Source organism: Eptesicus fuscus, chromosome 3 (genome assembly GCF_027574615.1).
Source record: "Eptesicus fuscus isolate TK198812 chromosome 3, DD_ASM_mEF_20220401, whole genome shotgun sequence".
NCBI classification, from domain to species: domain Eukaryota; kingdom Metazoa; phylum Chordata; class Mammalia; order Chiroptera; family Vespertilionidae; genus Eptesicus; species Eptesicus fuscus.
The window spans coordinates 101,741,929-101,768,576 of NC_072475.1; the positions used below are offsets into that span (position 1 = coordinate 101,741,929).

At 38.6% G+C, this 26,648-nt stretch overlaps 1 protein-coding gene across 1 annotated transcript; it reads left to right on the forward strand.

Annotated features, from left to right (window-relative positions):
* The first annotated feature begins 4,952 nt into the window (after window positions 1–4,952).
* On the forward strand, window positions 4,953–17,347 carry RBM11 (RNA binding motif protein 11). The gene is made up of 5 exons (XM_008152283.3): window positions 4,953–5,130; window positions 8,966–9,128; window positions 11,428–11,500; window positions 14,897–14,993; window positions 16,916–17,347. Exons 1-5 carry the CDS (start codon window positions 5,035–5,037, stop codon window positions 17,201–17,203), a joined length of 717 nt encoding a protein of 238 aa, XP_008150505.2. The 5' UTR covers window positions 4,953–5,034; the 3' UTR covers window positions 17,204–17,347.
* Window positions 17,348–26,648: the final 9,301 nt, after the last annotated feature.

Sequence of the window (26,648 nt, forward strand, 5' to 3'; positions counted from 1 at the left end):
GTCTCATGCCTATGTCATTAGCAAATCAGCTGAAAGAACTTTGAGGGTAGAGGAAAGTTTCCTCCTCCCCCACAGAATATAAAAAGCAACCATTTCCAAAATTTATAATTAGCTGAAATATCTAATGGAAGAGAAACAAAAAATAACTTGAACTTTTAGGTTATATTTTTAAGGAGATTCAAGTATGAAGTAAAGAATTTTAAAGAAATCAAACAAAGAAAAAAGAAAATCTGCTTTTGTAAAATCCCAACAAAAAACTATTCATCATGAATTTTAAATTTGTTACTTTTCTTATTATCATAAAGTGGAACAAGTAGTTCTAACTTTATTGCCATGAAGTAATAAGTGATATTATTAAAAATAGTAAACTCTATTGCCATAAACTAGTATACCAGGAGAAGAAAGTTTTGTTTTATTACCACAGATCAGTTTTGGTTTTACTTTAGCATAATAGGATACATTTTTTTAAAAAAGGAAAATTGTAGTATATTTACTTTGTTTGCTTTGCAATTGACAATATACCTATGTAAAAATTTAATTATTCTAATTTCTCTTGAACATTTCTATTTGTTCTCTATTTATGTCTTTTTGTAAAAGGTTTTCTAGTTACTATTACCTGGAAAGGAAAAACAAAATATATATTTTACCAAGACACACATTATACATATATATGTGTGTGTGTGTGTATATATATATATATATATATATATATATATATATATTTATACACAAATGTTCTTCATAGTAATCTGTTTGATATCATTTGTATCCATAATCATAGTATATTTTTCATATCATGTCCACAGTCTATATCCCACAATACAGACCATACTGATTATTTTATACACAATTTTTAAAGATAATACAAATTATCAAGTTCTTACCAGATCTTGCCCAGCACATCAAACAGAGAATTATGTACACTTTCATTTGGAATCTGATAAAAGCAGCACTTAGATTCACCAAAAAAGAAATTGTGATAGTCAGTGAGGTTTCTCTTTGGTAAGACTGTTACAGTCTAGTAGGTTTTAATGTAAAAGATCCCTGACCTTTGCTCCACCCTGTTTGTTGAAAAGGTGAGGTAGATTGTTTCTACCCAATTAGCTTGTGGTTGTGAGAAAGACTTTTAAGTCAAAGACTTTGTAATAAGTCACAAACATTCAACTATACAAGTTGGATTTAAGGGAAAGAAAAACCTAATTATATCTTTCTTTATTCCTCTTAACCTCAGGATTTCAGAAGTGGTTAGGAAGGACATATCTGTTGAAAACCTAGAGCAAATGTGATGTTAACAAATGCTAGAAATGGAAAGACTCAGAAAAAGTTGTGGTTTTATGTTAATTTTGATTATAAACTAAGTTGTCTTTATACACCATAAAATCAATAATGAAATTCATATCCATAAAACTGTCAAGTATAAAATATGGCTTTTTCATGCTTGTCATTATGTAACCCAAACTCAGTGGCTATTTTAAAAGTTAAAATGCTAGCCTGTCTCTCTAGATCTATAATTTGAAAATGTAAAATATTTTTTTTTTGTTTTCAGTATAGCAAACACATTTTAAAATTATTACAGTTTTTATTTTCATACATTTACTTAATTTTTCTCTTATTTTCCTTCCAGCAATGGATTTCAGTAGGCAAGGAAAATAAAGAATTGTTCTAAATACATGCATTACAAGTTCAAAATTAAACTTGTTTTTTTGAAATTTAAGTCTATAAATTTCCAAAGATACTTTAAGAAAAGAAGTGTTTAAATTATATCATTGATCAATGTAAACCAGTCTGCAGTCTGGGGAGGTGTTTCATTGGATTCACAAACAGGATGGGTTATTCATTTAAAAATCAAGAAAAATATAACTGCTGATGAAGCCTCATCATTATTTTGTGAGACTTCATTTTTAAAAGGGTGTCACCATTAACATTTTTGTACTGTTGACATTATTACAGACGTTCCCTATCCCCCGACCCCACTTTGTTCCTCTCCAGCCAGGCCTCACCCACCCCTCCCTCTGGCTCTAACCACTTTGTTGTCTGTGTCCATTAACATTTGACTGAAGACCACCAAATAACCTAGGTCCTTTCATATTATTGAGCTGTAGCAACTGCACTTTCCTAACCAAGATATAAATAGACAACATCATTTCAAAATTTGGGAAGAAAAAATATATAATTGTCATACATGTTCAGAGAGATTTTTCTTAACCAGAGTATACTCAAATTAAAAGATACGTCTTTACTATTTAACATAAATTATCCTTTTGCTTTGTGCTTTTGATGTGACAGGGTAATATGAATCTTGCACATTATTTTTCAGATTACAATAAAACCTGAAGATACATCTTCCAGATAAGCAGTGCCTGAAGAGAGTTAATAAGGAAATATGTTGGTTTGGATAAGATTTATAAGGTAAATGAATTTTTAAAAATCAATAGGTGTAGTCATAATAGAAACTTGCAAGTATGTATTCATTTGATCAACATATATTTATTATGCACTTACAACATGCTAATTTCCTTCACCCCTTTCTACCTTATTATAACAATGTTGATGACAGAGGAAAGAAAGAACAAATGCAGACAGGATTTATATTATGATATATCAATTGAAGGTGATTAGTAAAGTTGCAGGCACACTATTTTGTATTTAAGTCTGTCTCTCCCATTATGCGGTAAGTTCAGGAAGGCAGATCTTTATACTTACTTGTATTTCCCAAGGATTAAAGGCAGTGCCTGGCACAAAACAAGCTCTTAGAAAATACCTATTAAATGAAGTAATTATATTAGTCCATTCAACTTAAGAAATAGAACTTGAATTCCAAAAAGTAAACTTACTTATCTAAAATCATAAAATTAAGTAATGTCGGAGTTCAATTAGAAATCAGGGTTCCAAAGATGTGTCCCTTTTCATTTGAAGAGATTATTACTAGTTTTTATTGTTTTGGTCTACCAACCAAGCAAAAGCATGCCTCGTCAAATCAAAGTGAATTCTCTCCATGCCTACCTAAAGGCCAAATGGTATCCCGGTTACTTAAATGATACTAACACAATGATTTCAGGTTTCTACGTGGACATATGGTATCTTCAGAAAGGAAGTTAAGTTAACAGATAATTGCTTTATCAAAGTACTGAGATTCTAAGTTTTCTTCCTCCTTTCTTTAAATTATCTTGATTATTTTTAAGACTTTTAAAAAGCCTATTCAAGTAGGAATCAATTCTTTATTTCCTCATTTATATTTATTTCATTCATTAAAAACATACATTCATATTACTTTTTAAAACATACATAGTATAGTACTAGTATCTTATCAGCTTATAAAATATACATTTGCAAAATCTATATATATAAAAGCGGAAGTGATCATCTGACTGTTCCGATCATTTGCCTGGTAGTTATGACGCACAATGACCACCAGGGGGCAGACACTCCAACCAGTAGAGGAGGGAGCCCAATTCCTCACAGAATTGGCCGTGGGTTAGGTTGCTGCTGGGGCACTGTTGGCCCCGAATCTGCTTCACCCGCACCCCAGACCCATAGGGGGATGTCGGAGGCCTGGTCCCTCGGCCTGGCCTGCACCTTCTTGCAATCTGGAACCCCTCGGGGGATGTCAGAAAGCCAGTTTCCACCCAATCCCCACAGGCCAGGCTGAGGGACCCCATCAGTGCACGAATCCATGCACAGGGCCTCTAGTTACTATATAAAACTGTTTGGAGACTACTTCTTTATGCACTACTGATATCAAATAATCCTGGCAAAAGATTTAAGGGAAGCATGCTGAAGATGTGTTCTATAGTCCATGTACCATACCTCACTGCTTACATGAAGTAGGTACTTAATAAATAGAATGGAATAATTTTCCAAGGCTTAACTTATTCTTCTTGATTATCTACCTGACAAATGAGTTGGATATCTTAAAATATTCCTATTTGTGTTTTGTATGTATATTTTTTATTGTTGATAGTATTACAGATGTCCTGCCCTCCCAGCCCTTACCCCCCCTCCCCACCCCCCAGGTCTTCACCACCCTATTGCGGGTGTCCATGGGCTATGCATATAAGTTCTTTGATTTATCTCTTCTCGTTTCCCCAACCCCACATCAAGGTATGTCAGTCCGTTTCATACCTTCATGCTTCGGGTCTTATTTTATTGATCAACTCATTTTGTTCATTAGATTTCACAAATAAGTGAAATCATATGATAATTCTTTTTCAGATTGGCTTATTTCACTTAGCATGATATTCTCCAGGCCCATCCATGCTGTCCCAAAGGAATCAATTCTTTAAACTGGGACACAATATACGAAGTACAGTCCTAATACGAGGTACAAATTTTGTATCCTGTTACAGTGCCCAGCAGCCATCCTCAAGAATTCTGGCTTCAGTCACAAAACTTGCTTGCTATACACACTTTCTAGTATTCCTTGGTATAGGCTGTTTTCTCAAGTTCAAATGCCTTCTAATGTCCACCTAAAACCTCTGCAGCCATTTTCAGACTTTTCTAATTAATGCTATCTAGGTGAATAAGCTTTAGTTTTAGTATTCTGTTGTAGCCACATCCATGCATGCATGCACGCATTCATTCTTTCAAAAAATAATTTTATAAAGAACACAATTTTAAAATCCTAATGATTCATTTACTCTTTGGAAACTGATTTTCCCCCATTAGCCTGACAGTATAAGGTAATCTCTATAGAAACTTTATATAAAATGCTGGTTGGATAAATCCGGAATCAGTGAATAAGGTTGCGCCCAGAAATATTGCAGGTACTCCACAAGCAACAAGGCAAAGCCCCTTTCACACTAACCTTACTTATTCTGCCCCCCCCCCCCCCCCCCCCCCAGTTCCAGCCAATCCGGGCGGGCGCCGGCGCTGTGGCCGGTCCCTCGGGGCAGAGTGGGCGTGGCTTCGCAGCCTGGCCCCGCCCCCGCGCGGCGCTCTAGCCGTGCCCCCACCCCCTGCCCGGCGGCGCAGTAAAGCGGCCGAAGTGGGCGGCGTGTCGCATCGCCTCCTTAGTCCTCCGCCAGGACCGGAGGGATGTTCCCCGCCCGGGAGGAGGCCGACAGGACGGTGTTCGTGGGGAACTTAGAGGCCCGAGTGCGGGAAGAAATCCTTTACGAGCTGTTCCTTCAGGTACCGGCGGTGGGGAAGGGGCGGCGGCGGGGGCGGGGCGCGCGAAGCCGGAAGCGCAGCCGCAGGGGCGGGGCGTACCTGGACCTTCGGGAGCCCGGCCCCCTCCCCGCCCCGATCTTGGCCGGGGCTGCGCGCGCCTCCCGGGGGGCGGCCGGGGAGCGAGTGACCCTGGGTGCGCCCCCCCCCCCGCCCCCGGGCAGTGACTGGGCCCCGCCCGGAGTGAGGGCTTCGCGGGGGCTGCCGGCCGCGCGGTGCTCAGAGGAAAACAGAGCCGCCGCGTCACTGCCTTCAGGTGGTGAAATAAGCATCCTCCTGCCTTCCATCCCGCGAAGGGAGATTTGTAAATGTCTCCCCGTCCGCCGCTGTGTCCGCAGGCCCTTTAAGGCGGAGGGTGTCCGATAAGTGAGGTTTGGGGTGATCTGCTCAGCTGAATCCTGACTGTGACCGATTAATTCCCGGCTCGGTTCCGGTTCTCTCACACCGAGAAGACCTGGAAATGGTCCAGGCCTGTGGCCTCCGGGACTCAGCGTCTGTCTCCTGGAAACACCTGTTCCTGTTCCACACCCGGTCTCATTCCACCATTCATTCATCCTTTAATGATCCAAATCACATGGCAAACACGGAGTAAGGCACCAAGCATACCATGTAAGAGGTAGACTTCGGTCTTTCAAAAAGGGAAAACAAAAGTGATTGCCATGATTTAGGATAATCTACAGAAGAGCGGGATACAGAGTATAGCGAAGCTGTTTGTTTGTTTGTTTGTTTGTTTGTAAGTGTGAGTTCTGATGTCAGCACTGTGACTGAGTATCCGTGCCTCGATTTCCGGAAATGGTGCGTGGGCGCAGCAGTATCTCCAATAGGGTGTGTGAAGGTTAAATAACGGAATCCAGGTAAAGCAGAACTGAGCCTGGCACTTCCTGTGTGCTGCTGCCACCTGCTAACGGTACTGCTCACACTAACATCAAGAGAAACCGGGAAAGAGTGAGTTCCCCCATCAGAATAAGGACAGGTTCCCATGGAGACAATAGCAAAACCTAAATTTCCCTGAGTAAGTGTGAGTAGCAGCCATGAAAAGGGCTCTTTATTTAGTTTTTGAAAGGCCCTTTGTCTCTGAACTAAAGTTCCCGTCTGTTAATTATACTATAGTAGATACAATTTGATAGAGACAATCCCTTCCAGGAATACAGTTTTCTGTCCTGGACATAAAACTTTTTAATATTTGAAAAATATTAAGTATAAGGCTTTTAAGCTTATCCTTCCAATAACTTGCCATCTTTTAAACCTTGCTTTTTAAAATCTGCTCTAAAACTTGTCTTTTTCCTTTAGTTATCCCCCACCCCCACCCCCTCAAATATCATTAAAACTTGTCACTCTAAAAAACATAAGGTCAAATATCATTAAAACTTGTCGCTCTAAAAAACATAAGGGAGAGGAAAGGGAGGGAGGGGGAGGGGAGGGGAGGGGGGAGGGGAGAGAAGGGGGAGGGGAGAGAAGAGGACAGGAAACTTAATCATTCATGTTCTCTAAAAACATGGTGGGGGTGAGGGGAATAAGGCATGAAGGCCCCCATGCACATATGTCATTTCTACTCAGTAAGGACTGGATCTGTAGTCTCATTTTTTATGATGTCTACCCAAACAAAATATTCATCTCTTCTCACGATAAGGCAACCAAGCATATGTTTTTATTTTACCTGCGTCCTTTCTATTCTAGAACAGCGGTTTTCCACCTCTGCCACAAGAATTTTAAAACATGCAGTGCCTGACTAGTCAGGGGAGTGACTTCTTTCCCCTTAGACTGTCAAATAAAAAAATGACAACAGCCAACACAACAACCATCTGGTGTGAATGAATCAAAATTAGAACAATTTTTTTATCAGATTGGTAAAAAATATAACATTTTTTGGTGTGTGCACAATTTTAGTAACTAGTTTATGTGTGTCATGAGAAGAAAAAGATTGAAAATCACTGTTCTAGGAGAAGTTGCTAAAAGTGAGGTATCTTTTAGAAAGGCTTCAACCCAGCCAACCTAGCAAATCTTGACAACTACAACACTATTTATGTATTTTATTTTGATAAAAAGACTAAGCTCATGTGATTGTTGCTACAAGCACATCTCTTGTTGAATTTTATCTTTAAACGTGCTTTGACATATCTTTGTGAAAGATGAAACAGAGGGCCGGAGACCATGGGATACCAGGACACAGGCTTTATTGGAGATCACCCTGCCGGCCGCCTTCCAGAGGGAAAAGATAGAGAGGGCATGCTGGGGTGTAAGCACCTTTTGAGGGGAGGAAAGGAGGGGCCGGGGCTTAGGGCACTCAGCACACGCTGATTGGTGTTTTCATGTAAGGCACATGATTAGGCACCTAGGGACTTAGGAATCGGGGGCTTAGGGTATTTGACAGGTGCTGATTGGTGGTTCAATGTACAGTCCATATAAGGTGTTCAGGAATGTCCGGCTGCAGGTGGAGTTTACGTCATACTCCGTCCATCAGTTGGGGGAAGGGAGGATCTATCACTTTGAATTTATGAAATTCAAAGCATTTAAGATATTCTGTCCCTTTATGATTTCATATATTGAATACCAGTGGTAGAAAAGTATTGATTAAAATTGGTTTTATTACTATGCATTTATCCTTTTACTAGTTGTCTTTCAAATTTCTGGTTATCCTTTGAAGTGAGAAAGTAAGGTTTAATATCTTTGTTTTTTAACTAAGCAATGGAGTATAGATTTCCAGGTGAAAGATAATGAATTAAGTTTCAAAAATGTTGAGTTTGAAGTATAATCACACGGAAGTCTCCAGGAGGCTGTCTCTTAGAAAGAGGCACAAAAGAAGAAAATGAGTAGGAAAAAGTAGATTTGTTGATGAAGTGATCCTTGAAGCCAGAAGGGAGGATGAGCTAGTTCATGAGAAAGCAGAGAATGAAAAGAAGACTGAATCCTAAAATACAGCATAATTTGAAAGATGATAATTAACATTCTTCTTCAGATTAAAAACGGTTTCTTAATATAGTTATCCATCTCTACAGAGAAAAGCAATCAGTTTTAATTATGGTACAATTTAAAAGTTTGAGCCCTTCACTATCAAATCTTAGCTGTTTATGTTTTTGCCTCCTCTGATCATTACTGTGGTGATGCAAACTTTTTCTTAGTTACTAGTATAATTAACAAAATTATTTGTTTTATAATATTTGACTCCACTTTTTTACTCCATATTTCTAATTACAGGTTCAATATCACATATTGAATATGTCCATATATGATATTTTATTTTAAATAATACACCACAGAATAATATTCTCCAGTTGTATTTAGAGCCTTTCTGATTTTTCACTAATTATAAATAATGGACCTATATATTAAAACATTTCTTGATGAAAAAACTTTTTACAGAAAAAAATTAGGCTGTGATAAATTTTTACCAGTTTTATTTTTGTCATAACTCAACCAACATTGGGTTTGTCATTTCATTTTTGAGTTATACACTGTTACTATGTATAGAGATACATAGTAAATGCTCTCTAAATTGTTTTATTAAACCTAACTGAAGGGTAATATAGTATTCCTTTCAAAATTTGGACCTATTACCTAGAATTTCCCATTACCTAGAATTTCCTATTCTTAACACCGTGAATGTTTCTTGATGAGCCAGAAAGTACCAAGAAAGTGTGATGAAGTATAATATCAATTGTTAGGAAAATCTATTATTAGCAGAACTACATAAAGCTGTTCCTGCTAACAGATATTTTTAAAATCTAAAGTTAAATGTACTTGAGTTATTTGTAAAAAACACTTTAGATTTATGAGAAAATAATTTTTAAGTTTTTTATAGGCTGGGCCATTAACCAAAGTGACTATATGCAAAGACAGAGAAGGAAAGCCGAAGTCCTTCGGATTTGTCTGCTTTAAACACCCAGAATCAGTGTCTTATGCCATAGCTTTGCTGAATGGAATTCGTTTATATGGAAGACCAATTAATGTGCAGTATCGATTTGGTAGGTCTATCTAAGTTTTATTATTGTTGGTGATTTCAGAGGTGTAAGCATTTTGTTTTCTATAGAGCAAAGATCAAAAAAGTGTTCCCATAGTCTCTATTAAATTTTCTCAGAACACATGTCTAATTCTTAACAGTATATAATTACTAGTAATTAGTATTGCCAATTACATTGCCAACCCTATTGTATCTCTTCTGTATTAAAAATTTTAATGTTCTATTTTAGTATCAGCCAGCAAATATCTATGATAGTTGCTATTGGCTATTATAAATTAAGCAAATTTAAATGAACTGGAGACACACAATTCTAGCTTTTATATAGCAAAAATATTTGCTCATCCTTTTGTCATTGCTAATCTTAATATATAAAAACTCTGGGTCCGTCACATCCGCAACGTCCGGGAGGCTCAGAACCAAATTGACTGGCAGAGGAGGACAGTTGGGGGCGAGATCAGGCCTGCAGGGGAGGGCAGTTAGTGGTGATCAGGCCACCAGGGGAGGGCAGTTGGGGCCGACCAGGCCTGCAGGGGAGTGCAGTTGGGCGCAACCAGGCCAGCAGGGGAGGGAAGTTGCGGGGGGACCAGGCTTGTAGGGGAGGGCAGTTGGGGGCGACCAGGCCGGCAGGGGAGAGAAGTTGGGGGCCATCAGGCCAGTTGGGGAGGGCAATTGGGGGCGACCAGGCCGGCAGGGGAGGGAAGTTGGGGGCTACCAGGCTTTCAGGGGAGAGCAGTTGGGGGCAACCAGGCTGGCAGGGGAGGGCAGTTGGGGTCAATCGGGCCGGCAGGGGAGCAGTTAGCAGGCTGGGCTGAGGGACACCCCCCCCCCCAGTGCACGAATTTTGTGCACCCGGCCTCTAGTATGTGATATAAAATACCTACTATTTGGAAGATATGGTAGGCAACAGTCCTTCTCCTTGGACCTAAGGGAAGGAATCATGCTATGTATATTGCCCTGGATCTAAGCCCCTTTAAGAGCAACTGACCAAAACCAGCTCCAGAGTGACCCTTCATAGTGATGGAAGAAAGCTTCCTGACATGAATGGCCTCAAGTGCCTTCTCCTATACACATGCCAAGAATTGATCATCTTTTATTAGATATCCTGAGGACACTACTAATACTCTAGGCCTTTTATGTTTGAAGGGACTGATTGAGGTAATGCTTACAATGCTTAATGTTGCTTCTCTCCCCTAAATGTTTCAGCCTTATTGATATACTAGAGGCCTGGTGCATGAAATTTGTTCAAGGTGGGGAGGAGTGTGTCCCTCAACCCAGCCTGCACCCTCTCCAATCTGGGACATCCTTCTCACAATCCAGGGCTGCTGGCTCCCAACCACTCGCCTGCCTGCCTGATTGCCCCTAACTGCTTCTGCCTGCCAGCCTGATCACCTCCTAACCACTCCCCTGCCAGCCTGATGGACGCCTAACTGCTCCCCTGCGGGCCCGATTGCCCCTAACTGCCCTCCCCTGCCGGCCTGGTCACCTCTTACTGCCCTCCCTTGCCAGCCTGGTTGCCCCCAACTGCCCTCCCCTGCTGGCCTGGTCACTCCACACAGCCTGCTGTTCAGTCGTTTGGTCATCCCTCACTAACCCCCCTGCTGGCCTGGTGTAGGCAGCCATCTTGTGAGGGTGTGACAGTCAATTTGAATATCACCTCTTTATTATATAGGATCCTTTGTGTGTTTTTATTTCTCTTCCTATACAAAAACAAATATGAATTAAAAAACAATGACTTGTTGCAAAAGAAAAGTGCTTCTCTTTGCATTTCATTCTGTTAATTTCTTTGCAAAGAAAATTGGCTGCATCATGCTCTCAACACTGTCCTATTCTACCAGCTTTTAGTTAATAAAAGCTGGTGGAATGGTCCAGAACATTATGTTCTGACACTTTCCTACACAGCTGCTTAGCATCCTATGTAAGGTTGCATTGGCTTTGTCAGTGAAGTTTAAAGAACTCATGCCTTATACATGGGAGGCAAATAACACTGATGAGTTGCTATTTTTAGTTTACAGGTGTATAGTACAAAACAGCATGTATCTTATATGGTCCCATCTCAATATAATTTTATTGTAGAGCCATTGCTTTGGACAAAGCCTGATTATAATTTAGTTATTTATAATAATATAAACTATCTGTAAATATTACTTGAGAGACCAATAACATATTCATGTATCTTATATGAGTATAGAATTTTACTTAATACTATGTCCTTTTTGGTTTGGAGAGTTTTTTATGTTTTTATGTTAGAACTCAAAAAAATTATACAATGAAGTAATCACCATGTTATTCTATTTCTTTTAAAGGGAGTTCTCGCTCTTCTGAACCAGCTAATCAAAGTTTTGAGAGCTGTGTTAAGATCAATTCACACAGCTACAGGTAATTAAAATATTTTTTCATGAAGGTAAAGAAAATATGTTCTTGTGACAGGAAAAGTTTTGGATTATTGTAAACCTTACCATTTAGGCATACAATAAAATTAAGGAATTCATTTTTTCTGAAACCATAAAAAGTGACAAAATATTTTCATTTAACTTCAGTCATATTGTTTTTAGCAGTATGTGGTAGAGAGTTGTTTCTGTATATTCTTTACAGCTTATTATGTTCTTCTCATAGCTGTTAAATCATCTAAGCATCCAAGGCCTCATTGTGATGGATCAGTTAGCCTTCGGTGGAACTATTCTCAACACTTACAGTTGGGATATACACCTATTCATCTGACTGCCTCTACTTGCCTGTGTTAATTGCACTCTTCCCAAAGTATACTCTCTATCCCAAGGATTAGTAGTATTAACATTAAAATTGTACAACACACTGGAGCAAGTGGACTAATGAAGACTAGCTAATAGATCTAGCCAGTTTTTGTAACATTATAATTTTTTAAACATGTCCATAGAAGAAAATAGTACACTTTTAAATGAAGCTTTACACACCACAGTTTTTTAATTAGCAATTTTTTAAAATAAATCTTTATTGTTCAGGTTATTACCATTGTTTCTCCTTTCCCCCCCCCCATATCTCCCCTCCTCCCAGTTCCCACCCTTCCCTCTGCCCTTACCTACCCCCCTCGCTATCCTTATCCATAGGTGTATGATATTGTCCAGTCTCTTCCCGTAGCCCCCACACAGACACCCCGTTCCCCCTGAGAATTATCAATCCACTCTCATTCTATGCCCCTGATTCTATTATGTTCACCAGTTTATTCTGTTCTTCAGATTTTTAATTCACTTGACTTTTAGATTCACTTGTTGATAGGTATGTATTTGTTGTTCATAATTTTTATCTTTACTTTTTTCTTCTTTTTCCTCCTTTTAAATAATATCTTTCAGCATTTCATGTAATACTGGTTTGGTGGTGATGAATTCCTTTAGCTTTTTCTTATCTGTGAAGCTCTTTATCTGCCCTTCAATTCTGAATGATAACTTTGCTGGGTAGAGTAGTCTTGGTTGTAGGTTCTTGCTATTCATCACTTTGAATATTTATTGCCATTCCCGTCTGGCCTGCATAGTTTATGTTGAGAAATCAGCTGATAATCTTATGGGTGTTCCCTTGTAAGTAACTAACTGTTTTTCTCTTGCTGCTTGTAAGATTCTCTCTTTGTCTTTTGCCCTTGGCATTTTAATTATGATGTGTCTTGGTGTGGTCCTCTTTGGATTTCTTTTGTTTGGGGTTCTGTGCGCTTCCTGGACTTGTAAGTCTATTTCTTTTACCAGGTGGGGGAAGTTTTCGGTCATTATTTCTTCAGATAGGTTTTCAGCATCTTGCTCTCTTCTGGCACCCCAAAAATTGGGATGCTGGTATGCTTGAAGTTGTCCCAGAGGCTTCTTACACTATCTTCTGCTTTCTGAATTCTCTTCTCTTCTTGCTTCTCTGGAGTTGTGTCCTTTGCCTCTTTGTATTCCAAATCATTGACTTGATTCTTGCGTTCCTCTAGTCTGCTGCTGGGTCTCTGTATATTTTTTATTTCAGTCAGTGTATGTTTCATTTCTAGTTGGACCTTTTTCATATCCTCGAGGGTCTCATTAAATTTATCAGCTTTTTCCATGAAATTCTTGAAAAACCTTATAACCGTGGTATTGAACTCTATGTCCAGTCATTTGTTCTCCTCCATTTCTTTTGTTTGGGATCTGTTTCCTTGCCTCCTCATTTTCATTTTTGCTGCTTCCCTGAGTTGGTAGGGTAGCTTTGTGTCCTATTGTATCCTATTGGTTCAACGGGTCAGCCTCCCAGTTACCTGAGGTGGACACTCTTGGTGCACCCCTTTTTGGACTGTGTGTACAGCCTTGTTGTAGTTAAGTCTAGATTGTTGTTGGTGTCACTGGGAGGAATTGACCTCCAGGCCAATTGGCTGTGAGGACCTGCTGTGTCTATAAAGGAAGAATTGCTGTGCTGGAGACACATTTATGGGCCGGGACTTGTTGCAGTAGGGCTTTGGCGCTCACTGAGTCTGCCTCTTGAATGTGTCCCTTATGCGAGTGGTTGAAATCTGGTGTCGTCTCACACCGACCACTAGATGCCCTCGTTTCTGGATCTCCAATGGGGTGCAGGTCAGCTACTGTCTGAGGCCACTCAGCAGGAGTTACAGCAAAAACTGCAGTTTTCTCCTCTTTGCTTGAGTGGTTTTGGAGCAGTCTGACTGGAGCTGCAGTTTATTTGGTTAAGCTGCCACAGGGCAGGCCATTTATATGCAAAAGCTGCTGTTTGGAGCCTGGGCGGGTTTGTAGAATGTGCGGGGTGGGTCTCAGGGCGGGGCAGGGTCACAGGGTGTCACTAGGCTAGGGCGTGGCACACAGCAATGGCTGCTAGTCTGCCTTTTCTGCCTTTCCCATTTCCAAGTCCCTGCGTCCCGTGCTCCAGCACAGTAAACACTGATTGCTGGGCGCACCTCTGCAAGAAAGTCACTCTCACTTTCCGACACGATGGCCGAGAGTCCAGCTTCTCCCCGTAGGTGTCTGGGTCCCCCATGCGTCCCCAGAAACTGGATTTCAGAGTGATCGGGAGCTTATCTCCCTTCGGGTTGGAAAAAAAGCCACGCGTCCCGTCGCCCACCACCAGCCCGATTCACGCGCCTCCGGACCTCAGCCCTTCCGCGTTTGTTCTTTCTTTTTCCTTCTTAGTTGCAAATCTACCATGCAGCCGGCTTTCCCGTGGTTCTGGGTGGTAGACGCTTTGTCTTTTAGTTGTATTTTTTAAATTGTTGTGCGCGGCGGCAGTTTAGTTGTTTAACTTTGCTGCCATCTTGGTTCCTCCTCAAGCAATTTTTATCACTATATGAATGTGTAGAAGAAATCAGCAAATATGTGTTCATGTTAATATCAGCAGTACATTTAGGAAAGAGCATATTTATATAAACAGTAAATATACATTCAAAAGTAAATTGAGAAAAATATCTACCTTTTTTCGACTTCAATATCTGTAAAATATTGAATTTAACCTTGGTAATTATTAATGACTTGCTCTGCTGTCTTCATATCTAAATGTTCTTTTTCTTTATAAAATTAACATTGCTTACTACTTTCCTGTCAAAAAGCCAAATGTGGCTAAATATTGAGATTTCAATATGTAGCTATTAATATGACTTAAGGTACTGCTGTACCTAATTAACTGATTATTTGTGTATGTATGTTTACAGTTAATTACTCTTAACCACATTCTCTTAGAGGAACTCTCTTTTTTAATTACTAAGAGCTGTGGTTTTTATTTTTAAGAAAAAAGAACATTTGAGGGTAGGAATTTTAACTTTTTATTATTATTTTTTTTTTTGCCTTCCCAAAGAAATGAAGAAGCCATGGGCAGTTCTTTCTTTCCCATGCAGTTCTTTCCAACTAATAATGCAGCTTTACCTCAAGAATATTTTTTCTTTCAGAAGATGGTAAGTTTGACATGCCTTTGGTTCAATATATAATGTGATGCAAACTGTGAAGAATATGAAAACTATTTGGAGCTTACAGTGCTCAAATCTAACCGTGGGACAAAGTCAGCAGCTTCCCAGAACACTTTCCCCCAATGGCAGAGGGCTCTAATACAGTCATCTTGAGTCCAGAACATAGTACCTACATCAGCAAACAGCCAGCATGTCCGTTGAAGAGTGGGTGGGAGTGATGATGCACTATGGTCCGAGTAAAATTTGAGTAGAGTTGTCATTTAAATGACATTTTTGTTTTGTTTTGTTTGTTAATCCTCACCTGAGGATATTTTTACATTGATTTTTAGGGAAAGTAGAGGAGAGAGGGAAAGACAGAGAGAAACATCCATGTGAGAGAAACACAGAGATTGGTTGCCTCCCGCATGAGTCCAACCAGGCTGGGTAGGACCCTGCAACCAAGGTACGTGCCCTTGATCAAAATCAAACTCGGGATCCTTTGGTCTGCATGCCGACGCTCTGTCCACTGAGCCAAACCGGCTAGGGCTTAAATGGCTGTTTTAAAAGATATTTTTTAGAATTGAATTATTTTATTTAGTGAATTGTTTTTACATAATGTAAACATTAATCACAAATATATTGCTTTGGGACTTGGATTAATTTAAAAATAATTTGTTTTAACTGGAGACAAGATTCTCAATGTAATAAATACATTATTTCCAAAGACTCTCAAAAATATGGTTTTGGCTTAGAAACCTTAAGTATCATCTTTATTATTAAAGGGGAACTTAGGAAATTGTTTGTTTTTCCAACTCATCATTTTATACATAATAAAATTGAGGTCAAAGAATATTGATCAACAAGCCCAAGATTGTACTTGTTAGTGACAGATGTGGGATTATAACACAGGTATTCTGATTGACGGTGGGGTTTTTACAAACATCCAGCATACATGTGAGCTTCAGATTTTAAAACAGCTGTTTTCACTTTTGTAAAAAAGGAAAATTGATCATTTAACTTTTGGAAAAAACTTTTCTTAGCTATAGTGAGCTACTAGTAAACACCAGTTCTCATATGAAACTGTCAATATCTTTTTCCCAGCATTTTTAATCTTTGGTAGATCTGAGAAAAACATACACATACACTTACTCTCATGTTATCTCTATTAATCTTTAATGTACTTTGAATAGTTAGAAATTTGAGTTAAAAATTACTTCAAAAAAAAGAAAGAAGTGTATATCATAACTATTGACAACCTTGCTATACAATATGGTGGCTATTAGCCACATGTGAGACCAAAAAACTGTATCACCATGTAATTTATGCTGTAACCAGTATAAAATTTATAATATTATTAATTCAGTTACTGGATAACTTTTAGTTGAAAGAACTTTGATATGTGTATCTACTTTCTCAAATGTACATTTTATGTAACCTAAATTTAGATCAAGTATTTTCTATGAATATTTATCATTGGAATTGAGATATACTGTAAGTATAAAATGTATACCAGATTTTGAAGATGTAGTATGAAAAAAGAAAGTAGAATATCTCATAATTTTTTATTGGTTACATGTTGAAATGACAATATTTTGAATATTTTGAGATAAATAAAGTTCATTATATATTGCACCTGTTTTTTTTTTTAAATATTTTATTGTGCCTCCTTGAAGATTTAAAACTACATATGTAGCTTGCATTTTATTTTTATAGGTCAGCACTAGGCTATATTGTAGTAAGCTGTATACTACTTGAACCTTTGTTAATTATTTAAGGAAACTGCCACATCCCTACTTTGCAAAATCATGGCCTTTCTTATACTAATACACAGTTTGATTTTCTGGTAGTTATTTGTATAATGCATGTAAACTGTAAACTTTTTTGACATTTTGGTCATGTTTTGATAAATGAACGTTTGTTTTTTCCCACAGCAGTGGCATGCATGTAATCCAGCGCTGCAGCTTCCTTACTGTGAGATGACAGCACCCCTTCCTAAGAACACAGCTGTGCCTCCTTCACTAAACCATGTTCCAAATCTAGAGGCTGGACCCAGCTCTTATGAATGGACTCACCAACAACCACATGACCCTGACCTTTACCAAATTAATAAGCGAAAGAGGCAAAAACAAACTAGCGATAGTGATAGTAGCACAGAAAACATTAGAGAAAGTGAATACAGCAAAAAGTTCCAAAAGTGTAAGAAGAAGAAAAGATATTAATATTACCTTCAAATGAATTTATCTACACTGGTCTTGATGCTTTTAAAAGGAAAGAAAGAAAAAAAAAAAAGGCTGTATTTTACCAAGTGACAAATGTTATGGCTTTCTTATGTTCTTGGAAATATATAATAATATGGCATCTGATTTGCTATTGAAATTTTGTTTTAAATTATAAAAACTTAAAAATAATATACCACTTCTTGCTTTGGTAATGGTATTGTTGACACATTGTCAACAAGAAATATACTTTTGAGTGATATATTTTAATAGTGATAATGAAATTTCATAAACTGTCAATCAAAAGCCACTTATGGATAAGGCACCAAGCTTTCCTAGAGTGTTGCTTATATGGAATGGTAGATTTTCTGAGTGAAACTAGTACAAATATTTAAGAGTTACATGTTGTTGTTCCTAACAAAAATGGAATAAGCAAGCTTTAGTTTCCTTTGCTAATATCATTTTTTTATTTGTCAATATGGTATTTCTCAGCCTTATGCTCCTATAGGTTTACTGTATTTCCTAAAATGAGGATATATGATGGTGATACCTAAGGAAAAATTATTATTATGGAGCTATTTTTAGCATCATTCCCTTTTTATACAGCTGTATATAAATCCGAACATCTGCCTCATCTCACTATATTTCATGAAAATTAGTTGGCTATGTCTGAATTTATCATCAACTTCTTTTACCAACTGGATTTGAGAGGGTATATTTAACAAGTAAATATTAATAACAATAAATAGACTATCCCATTAATGTATGTTATTTAATATTTATTTTCAAATCAAGTTTCCTATTTCTGGCTTGTTTTTTAATATGTAAAATTAATGGTTTATTTGGACATTTTTGTTCACTTTTTTGCTCACCATAAACTTAAACAATGAAAATATTTATTTATTAAAGCTAATTGAAAGAATCATTGGGAGGTCCCCACCCAATTCAGTAGGAAAAGCCATGCTTGGATAGTTCTTTTTCATGTTGAATAGCACTTTATAGATTTTTATTATTTAAAATAATAAAGATGTTTTTAGCAAAGTGAGTAACTGAACTTAACTTTTAGTTATAAGTATACAATGCCTTATATTCGGCTTGTTTTAAATCTGAATATTAGTCTATTTCCATCTGATCCACATGAAAAACAAAATTCTGCTTATTGTAGGTTTGACCTGTATACTTTCATGTTCCTAACCACACTAAAAAAAGAAAAAACCTTTTCTTTTCTTTTTAAGTTCACATTTTTTGTAATTTAGAATTATGCCAAAGGGAAAATATATTTCTATGTAAATAGGAAATAAAAACAAAAAACACCTTAGCCCTAAATTATTTCAGTATGATTGGCATTATAGGGAATATCTACAGGAGAAATGTATCTTAACAAATAAGAGTAGCATATTTGTAAGAAAATTATCTTTAAATACTGTTACAGGATTGGAACTGCAAGGAATTCTTGCATCTTCTTTCAGGCAGGAATTAACTCAATAGCAACTTCAGCAAGTCAGCCAATAATAAACAACCAGAAAGCAAATTTACCTCTTTTATTTTTTTTTTATTGTGTCCTTATTCCCCCATTGTCCTCTCCCCTTCTCCCCCACACTCATGCCCTCACCCCCGTGGTGTCTGTGTCCATGGGTTAGGCTTATATGCATGCATACAAGTCCTTTGGTTGATCTCGCTCCCTTACCCCCACCCTCCCCTACCTTCCCTCTGGGTCTGATAGATGCTTCTCTGTCTCTGGATCTGTTTTTGTTCTTCGGTTTATGTTGTTCATTATATTCCACAAATGAGTGAGATCATGTGATATTTATCTTTCTCTGACTGGCTATTTCACTTAGCATAATGTTCTCCAAATTCACCTCTTTACCTAGTGTCTTTTGTTAGAAAATATAAAACTTCTCAAAATGTTAGTAGTATCTACAATCCTATGTAATTTTAAATTATCTATTTTCCCAATATTATCTTTCAGTTAAAATTTATTTAAATTACTTGCCTTAGAGTGTTTTGTTTTAAGTCTCCACTCTCAAAATCTATTATTTTAAAGTATGTATACATTCTACTTCAATTGTTAGATGAAACATGGAATTTGAGAACAAAATCAGTCTTTTATTCTCATACTAATTAATTTTTTCAAAATTAATTTCTGTAATATAGTTGGGAAAACAAACAAACAATAGATAAAGTAATTAGAATTAAAGTTGGTCCAAAAGATGAATGCAAAACACACCCTTGAATTATGTAAGTGTGCATATTCTACCTCATGTTTTCTATTTCTATACATCCTAGTAAAGCCAATTATATCAGAATTAAGGGTCTGTTTCTCATTAATTTTTTTTCTCCCATTGAGCAAAGTGAATTAAGAGCCTGAGCTTGATTTTGGTAAATATGAGCACTATTATATAAATCTCTATAGAAATTTTATTTCCAATTTAAAGCTAAAAAAAAATCTTTTTAACAAAAACTGATACCTGCCTTTCCACTTCAAGCCCAGGGAAGGTGAGTGAGCACAGCCTTTCTAGTTTTCACTGCGCAGTAATTGCTGATGTTGTTAGTGATGATTTTATTCTGCCTGAGCAGAGTGAGCCCTACAAGTTCACATGATGCCCCAGCTGTGGGCTAAGTAAAGTTTTCTTATTCCCGGTCATGACCAACCTGTAGGAATCACTTCATGTGCCTGCAGAAACTGCCTTAGCAAATGAGGAGTGGTGATCTAATATTTGGTTCTCAGTTTATCTGGTTCCTGGTAAATTTTTCTTTTGCACTTCCAATACCATCTTATTATATCAACAGGTTATATAAGGATTAAGAAATATATATACAACTGAAATTGTAAATAGAGAACATAACCAGTATAAAGGTGTAAACTAATATTTTTTTCTGAGTTGTAAACCCTGAGAAAGATTAAGCCCAATAAGCCTACATAATATCATCTACTGCAAGGAGCCTGCCTCTAACAAGAAATTGGCTCAACTACTTGACCTTGTTTGGGGAGCTTAAATATGAAAACATTCTTTAAATGAATAGTGTTGGTCAGTCTAACACACTATTTGAATCCTAATAATTACTGTCTTTGCTTCTATATATGATAAAAAATTGTAATATTCTGTTTAGGAAAATGGCCCTCACCCCACCTGCTTATCTCAGGCTGATAAATCCTCATTGATTTTAACCTGCCTCCAAGTTAATCACAAGGGAAACATGCAGAATCTCCTATTTGCTAATCAAAACCCTGGAAGTTATTATAGACAATTTCCTTCCTTTATTTCTAAGTGGTTTTAGCTCCTCACTGTGACCTTGTTTGGGTTTTCTTCATTTCCTGGTTGGAGTATTCATTAAGAAAATCAGTCAACAATGAATATCATTCTAAACACAGATTTTGGTGCTAAGACTACATCACTGAAAAAGTATGGTTCCAACACTCAAGGAGCTTATGGTCTAGTGGCAGAAATGGACAGAAAGGTGATTTCAGGAAAACGTTGTATCAGAGGTAAACACAGTGCAATGGAAGTGCATTAGAGTCTCCTTTCTTCAAATAATCCTGGGAGGAGGGAGCCAATCACTTGAATACACAGACTAAAAAGAAGGGATCTAGGACTTCCACCTCTGCACATTGTTGACTGATTTTCAGCCCTTGGAGGTGTGGCTCCAAGTTTTGAGCCAGTACAAGTAAAATGTCTTGCCTCTTGTCAGTACCACCTCCTTCTCTTAAGGATACAGGGTCTTGGAATACGGAAATAAATTAAAAATATAAAATATCCTGATCTCATGGAACATTCTAGTAGAAAGAAAATAAATAAAGACATGTTTAGGAATTTAAACAAACCAGGAGTGGAAGTAAACTGTGGATATCTGAGGGAAGAGCTGGAAGAAACATACTTAGAAGAAAGGGAAGGAAGTCAGTGTGGTGGATGAAGCTGATCAAGGGAAAGGAGATCAGAAGATAATGGGACCTTATCAGCCATTGTAAGCACTGACTTGTAGTGGGGATGCTTTGTAAATGGGTGAAAGTGAGGGTGTGAAAAAGGCGGGAATATTGAGCCGTTTGAAGTTATACAGGCAAAGTCCAAGATGTAGCAACAGAAGTGGTAAATGGTCAGATTATGGATATATTTTGAAGGTAGAGCTGAGAATGCACCACTAATTCTATTGGGAAAGCGAAAACGAATGAATGAAGTCAACAATGTCTCCGAGGTATTTGGTCAGAGTAACTGGAAGAATCAAGTTACATTTATTGATATGAGGAAAACTATGAAGGAGCAAGTTTTGGAGCAGAATTTTGGAGATGTTAATTATGATTTAAATACCGGAAATCTAATAGGACAGATCAAGAAGTTTGTAAACATAAGACTGTGGTAGCCGAAACCAGTTTGGCTCAGTGGATAGAGCATCGGCCTGCAGACTGAAAGGTCCTGGGTTCTATTCTGGTCAAGGGCATATACCTTGGTTGCGGGCACATCCCCAGTGGGGGCTGTGCAGGAGGCAGCTGATCGATGTATCTCTCTCATCGATGTTTCTAACTCTCTATCTCTCTCCCTTCCTCTCTGTAAAAAGTCAATAAAAACTTTAAAAAAAAAAAAAGACTGTGGTAGAAAAAGGGAGGGACAAAGTTATTTTATGAAAATGGAAACAGAAAAAAAAATCTGGGGTAGCAATACTTATACCATACAAAATAGACTTTAAAACAAAGGCTATAACAAGAGACATCCAACAACCCAGCAGTTCCACTTCTGGATATTTATCTGAAGAAACTCAAAACACTGAATTGAAAAGGTGTATGTTCATTGCAGCATTGTTTACACTAGCTAAGATGTGAAGTAGCTTAAGTGTCCATCAATAGATGAACAGATAAAGAAGTGGTGCATATATACAATGAAATATGACTCATCCCTTAAAAATAATAAAAGAGAACAAAATCTTGCCATTTGCAACATCTATTGACCTAGAGCAGTGGTCAGCAAACCACAGCTCGCAAGCCACATGCGGCTCTTTGGCCCCTTGAGTGTTCTAACGCCACTTCTTCAAAATAGACTCGCCCAGGCCGAAAACTGACTTCTGTGCATGGGACACAAAGTTTCAATCGCACTGTACGTGCGCCCGCACGTGGTATTTTGTGGAAGAGCCACACTCAAGGGGCCAAAGAGCCACATGTGGCTCATGAGCCATGGTTTGTCGACCACTGACATAGAGGGTATTGTGCTGAGTGAAATAACTCAGAGAAAGACAAATGCCATGTTTTCATTTATATGTGAAATATAAAAAAACAAATTACACAAACAAGCAGTCCAGAAACATACTCATAGATACAGAAAACATTTTGATGATTGCCCAATGCGAGCAGGTATAGGTTGGCTTGAAAAACATGAAGGGATAATGAAGTACAAATTGATAGTTGCAGAATAGTCATGGAGATGTAAAGTACAGAATAGGTAATCCTATATAATAAAGAGGTAATATGCAAATTAACCATCACTCCAACATATAAGATGGCTGCCCCCATGTGGTCAAAGATGGCTGCCCCCATGTGGACACAATATGGCCACCACAAGATGGCTGTCAGGGGAGGGCAATTGTGGGTGATCAGGCCAGCAGGGGAGGGCCTTGGGGGTGACCAGGCCTGGAGGGCAGTTGGGGGTGACCAGGCTGGCAAGGGAGGGCAGTTGGGGGCAATCAGGCCTGCAGGGGAGGGCAGTTAGGTGCAATAAGACTGGCATTGGAGCAGTTAGGCGTGGATCAGGCTGGCAGGGGAGTGGTTAGGGGATGATCAGGCTGGCAGGCAGAAGCATTTAGGAGCAATCAGGCAGGCAGGTGAGGGGTTGGGAGCCAGCAGTCATGGATTGTGAGAGGGATTTCCGACAGTTGGATTCCCTCAAGGGGTCCCAGATTGGAGAGGGTGCAGGCTGGGCTGAGGGACACCCCTCCCCCATGCACGAATTTCCTGCACCAGGCCTCTAGTGTAGTAAATAATATTGTAATAACTATGTATGGTATCAGATGGGTACTAGGTTTATAGGGGTAATCACTTCATAAATTATATAAATGTCTAATTACAGGGTTGTACACCTAAAACTAATATAATGTTGTAAATCAACTGTAAATAAAAACTAAAAAAACTATTTCCAAAATTAAATTAAATTAACAAACTCATAGATACAGATAACAAAATAGTTATCAGGGGGAAAGAATGGTGGTGGGGGAGACAATGAAGTTTGTGGGGATCAAATATAAGATTATGGAAGGAGCCTAGACTTCAGTGATGAGCACATAAATAAGTATACAGATGTTGTATTACAAAGAGAGAGAAGATAACCCTGATAACCAAGGATGGAAAGTGGAGACCACATAGAGACTGGTGGGAAGGGCGGAGGCATGAAAGGGCCGGCTGGGCTCCCACAGACAGCAGCTGAAGAACTGGGATGCCCATTCTCACCACTCCTGTTCGACATAGTACTGGAAGTATTAGCCATTGCAATTAGACAAGAAGAAGAAATAAAAGGCATCCAAATTGGAAAATAAGAAGTAAAGCTGTCCTTATTCGCAGATGACATGATATTGTACATAAAAAACCTGAAAGACTCCATCAAAAAACTATTAGACTTAATAAATGAATTCAGCAATGTAGCAGGATACAAAATTAATGCCAATAAATCTATGGCATTTCTATACACCAATAGTGAACTTACAGAAAAAGAGACTAAAAAAGCAATCCTATTTACCATAGCACCAAAAAAATTAAGACACCTAGGAATAAACTTAACTAAGGAGGTAAAAGACCTATATGCAGAAAACTACAGGACACTGAAAAAAGAGATAGAGGAGGACGTAAACAGGTGGAAGAACATACCATGTTCATGGATTGGTAGAATCAACATCATTAAAATGTCCATACTACCCAAAGCAATCTATAGATTCAATGCACTACCCATTAAAATACCAATGGCATATTTCACACACCTAGAAAGAACTCTTCAAAAATTCATCTGGAATAAAAAAGACCCTGAATAGCCACGGCAATCCTGAGAAAGAAGAACAAAGTAGGTGGGATCTCAATACCAGATTTCAAGCTGTATTACAAGGCCACTGTTCTCAAAACAGCCTGGTACTGACACAAGAACAGACATAGAGACCAATGGAATAGAATGGAGAACCTAGAAATCGACCCAAACCACTATGCTCAATTAATATTTGACAAAGGAGTCATGAACATACAATGGAATCAAGACAGTCTCTTCAATAAATGGTGTTGGGAAAATTGGACAGATACATGCAAAAAAATGAAACTAGACTACCAACTTACACCATACACAAAAATAAACTCAAAATGGATAAAGGACTTAAACATAAGACAGGAAACCATAAAAATAAAGAGGAATCCACAGGCAGAGAAATCTCAGACATATGCCGAAGCAAATTCTTCACCGATACTGCTCCTAGGGCAATGGAAACTAAAGAGAAAATAAACAAATGGGACTACATCAAAATAAAAAGCTTTTGCACAGCAAAAGAAACCATCAACAAAACAACAAGAAAGCCCACTGTATGGAAGAACATATTTGCAAATGTTATCACTGATAAAGGTTTAATCTCCAACATCTACAGGGAACTTATACAACTTAATAAAAGGCAGATAAATGATCCAATGAAAAAAATGGGCAAAGGACCTAAATAGAATCTTTTAGAAAGAAGACAGAAGACCAAGAAACATAAGAAAACATGCTCAAAGTCACTAATTATCCAAGAGATGCAAATCATAATGACAATGCGGTACCATCTCACACCTGTCAGAATGGCAATCATCAACAAATCAACAAAGGACAAGTGCTGGGGAGGATGCGAAGAAAAAGGAACCCTCATGCTCTGCTGGTGGGAATGCAAACTGGTGCAGCCACTGTGGAGAACAAACAGTATGGAGTTTCCTCAACAAACTAAAAATGGAACTCCCATTTGACCCAGTAATCCCACTTCTAGGAATATAAACCAAGAAACTAGAAACACCAATCAGAAAGGATATATGCACCCCTATGTTCATAGCAGCACAATTCACCATAGCTAAGATTTGGAAACAGCCTAAATGCCCATCAGCAGATGAGTGGATTAGAAAACTATGGTACATCTACACAATGGAATACTACACTGCAATAAAAAAGAAGGAATTCTTACCATTTGCAGCAGCATGGATGGACCTGGAGAGCATTATGCTAAGCGAAATAAGCCAGTCAGAGAAAGATAAATACCACATGATCTCACTCACTTATGGAAAATAAAGAACATTATAACCTGATGAACAAAAAGATAGATACAGAGGCAGTAAAGCACCAAGCAGACTGTCAAACTACAGCGGGAAGGCTGGGGAGTGTTGGGGAGGGAGGGAAATATAGGACTTGTATGCATGCATATAAGCACAAACAATGGACACAAGACACTGTGGGGGTGGGATGAGGGCATGCGACAGGGGGTAGGGGAGGTCGGGGGGAGGTCAATGTGGGGAAAAAAAGGAGATATATGTACTACTATTTGTAATACTTTAAACAATAATAATAATAAAAAGAACTGAGAAAGGTGCCCACATAACATCTGTCAGGGAGAGATGGCTGGAAATTGAAGCACCCTCTTAAAGGGCCAACGCACAACATTTTGACTACAGCAACTCATCTTGGGCTCTGGCAGAGGGAGGGCAAAGTGGACTGAAGCTGTGTAAGTATAAACCAGCATTGGGGGACCAGGGGTTAGAGCTTGGAAGGCAGACACCCTGGTTTCCTGTGCTGAGTCATTCCCTTATGCTGTGGAGGTCGGAGGTCGTCTTTCACAAACCTTTGCTATCCTGCATTTTTGTCTGCTGGGAAGACAGTTGACCCACCCTATTAGAAAATCCTTTGCCCCACCCTGTGGAGCTTCTCAGGCCCATTAATAGACTGAGAATAACAATTAGCCTACAGGCAGAGGCAATTGTCCCACCCTATTGGAAAACCTCTCCCCCACCTGTGGACAATTGCTTAAGGATACTCCAGACTGAATCCAATCAGTCTCCCAGCAGCGGTGGTTCTGTGGAGGCTTTGAGACTTTGCGTGACCTAATTAGTCAGAAACAGCAGTTTGGGTCTCTGCCCCAGACACCATTGTGGACAGGTCAGCTAGGCAAAAGCCAGTGGGACCCCAGAAGCCTGAAACTGCCACCTGTGGGACCAACTCTGAGGGGGAAGGAATACAGCTTAGAACAGAGTGATTCAAGGTGTGAGACTCAAGGCAGACCCTGCCTCTGGAGTCTGACCTCGGGACAGGTGGCACGTGGGTTGAACTTCACTGGCAGCAAGTCAGAGGGGAGATTCCTCCCACATACAGGACATCAACAATCAACTCCCAATTACAACAGGAGAGCCCAAACAATGCACACAAAGGGCATTCCTAGAGCATCCAGTTCAGGTGAACAAAGAGACTCCACCACTTGATCCCTC

Bases quoted from the DNA above. Each gene is read 5' to 3' on its own strand.
- RBM11 (XM_008152283.3), top strand. From the start codon at position 5,035: ATGTTCCCCGCCCGGGAGGAGGCCGACAGGACGGTGTTCGTGGGGAAC. The intron at 9,129-11,427 runs GTAGGTCTATCT...TTTCTTTTAAAG, and splicing joins TAATGTGCAGTATCGATTTG to GGAGTTCTCGCTCTTCTGAA. The intron at 11,501-14,896 runs GTAATTAAAATA...GCCTTCCCAAAG, and splicing joins ATCAATTCACACAGCTACAG to AAATGAAGAAGCCATGGGCA.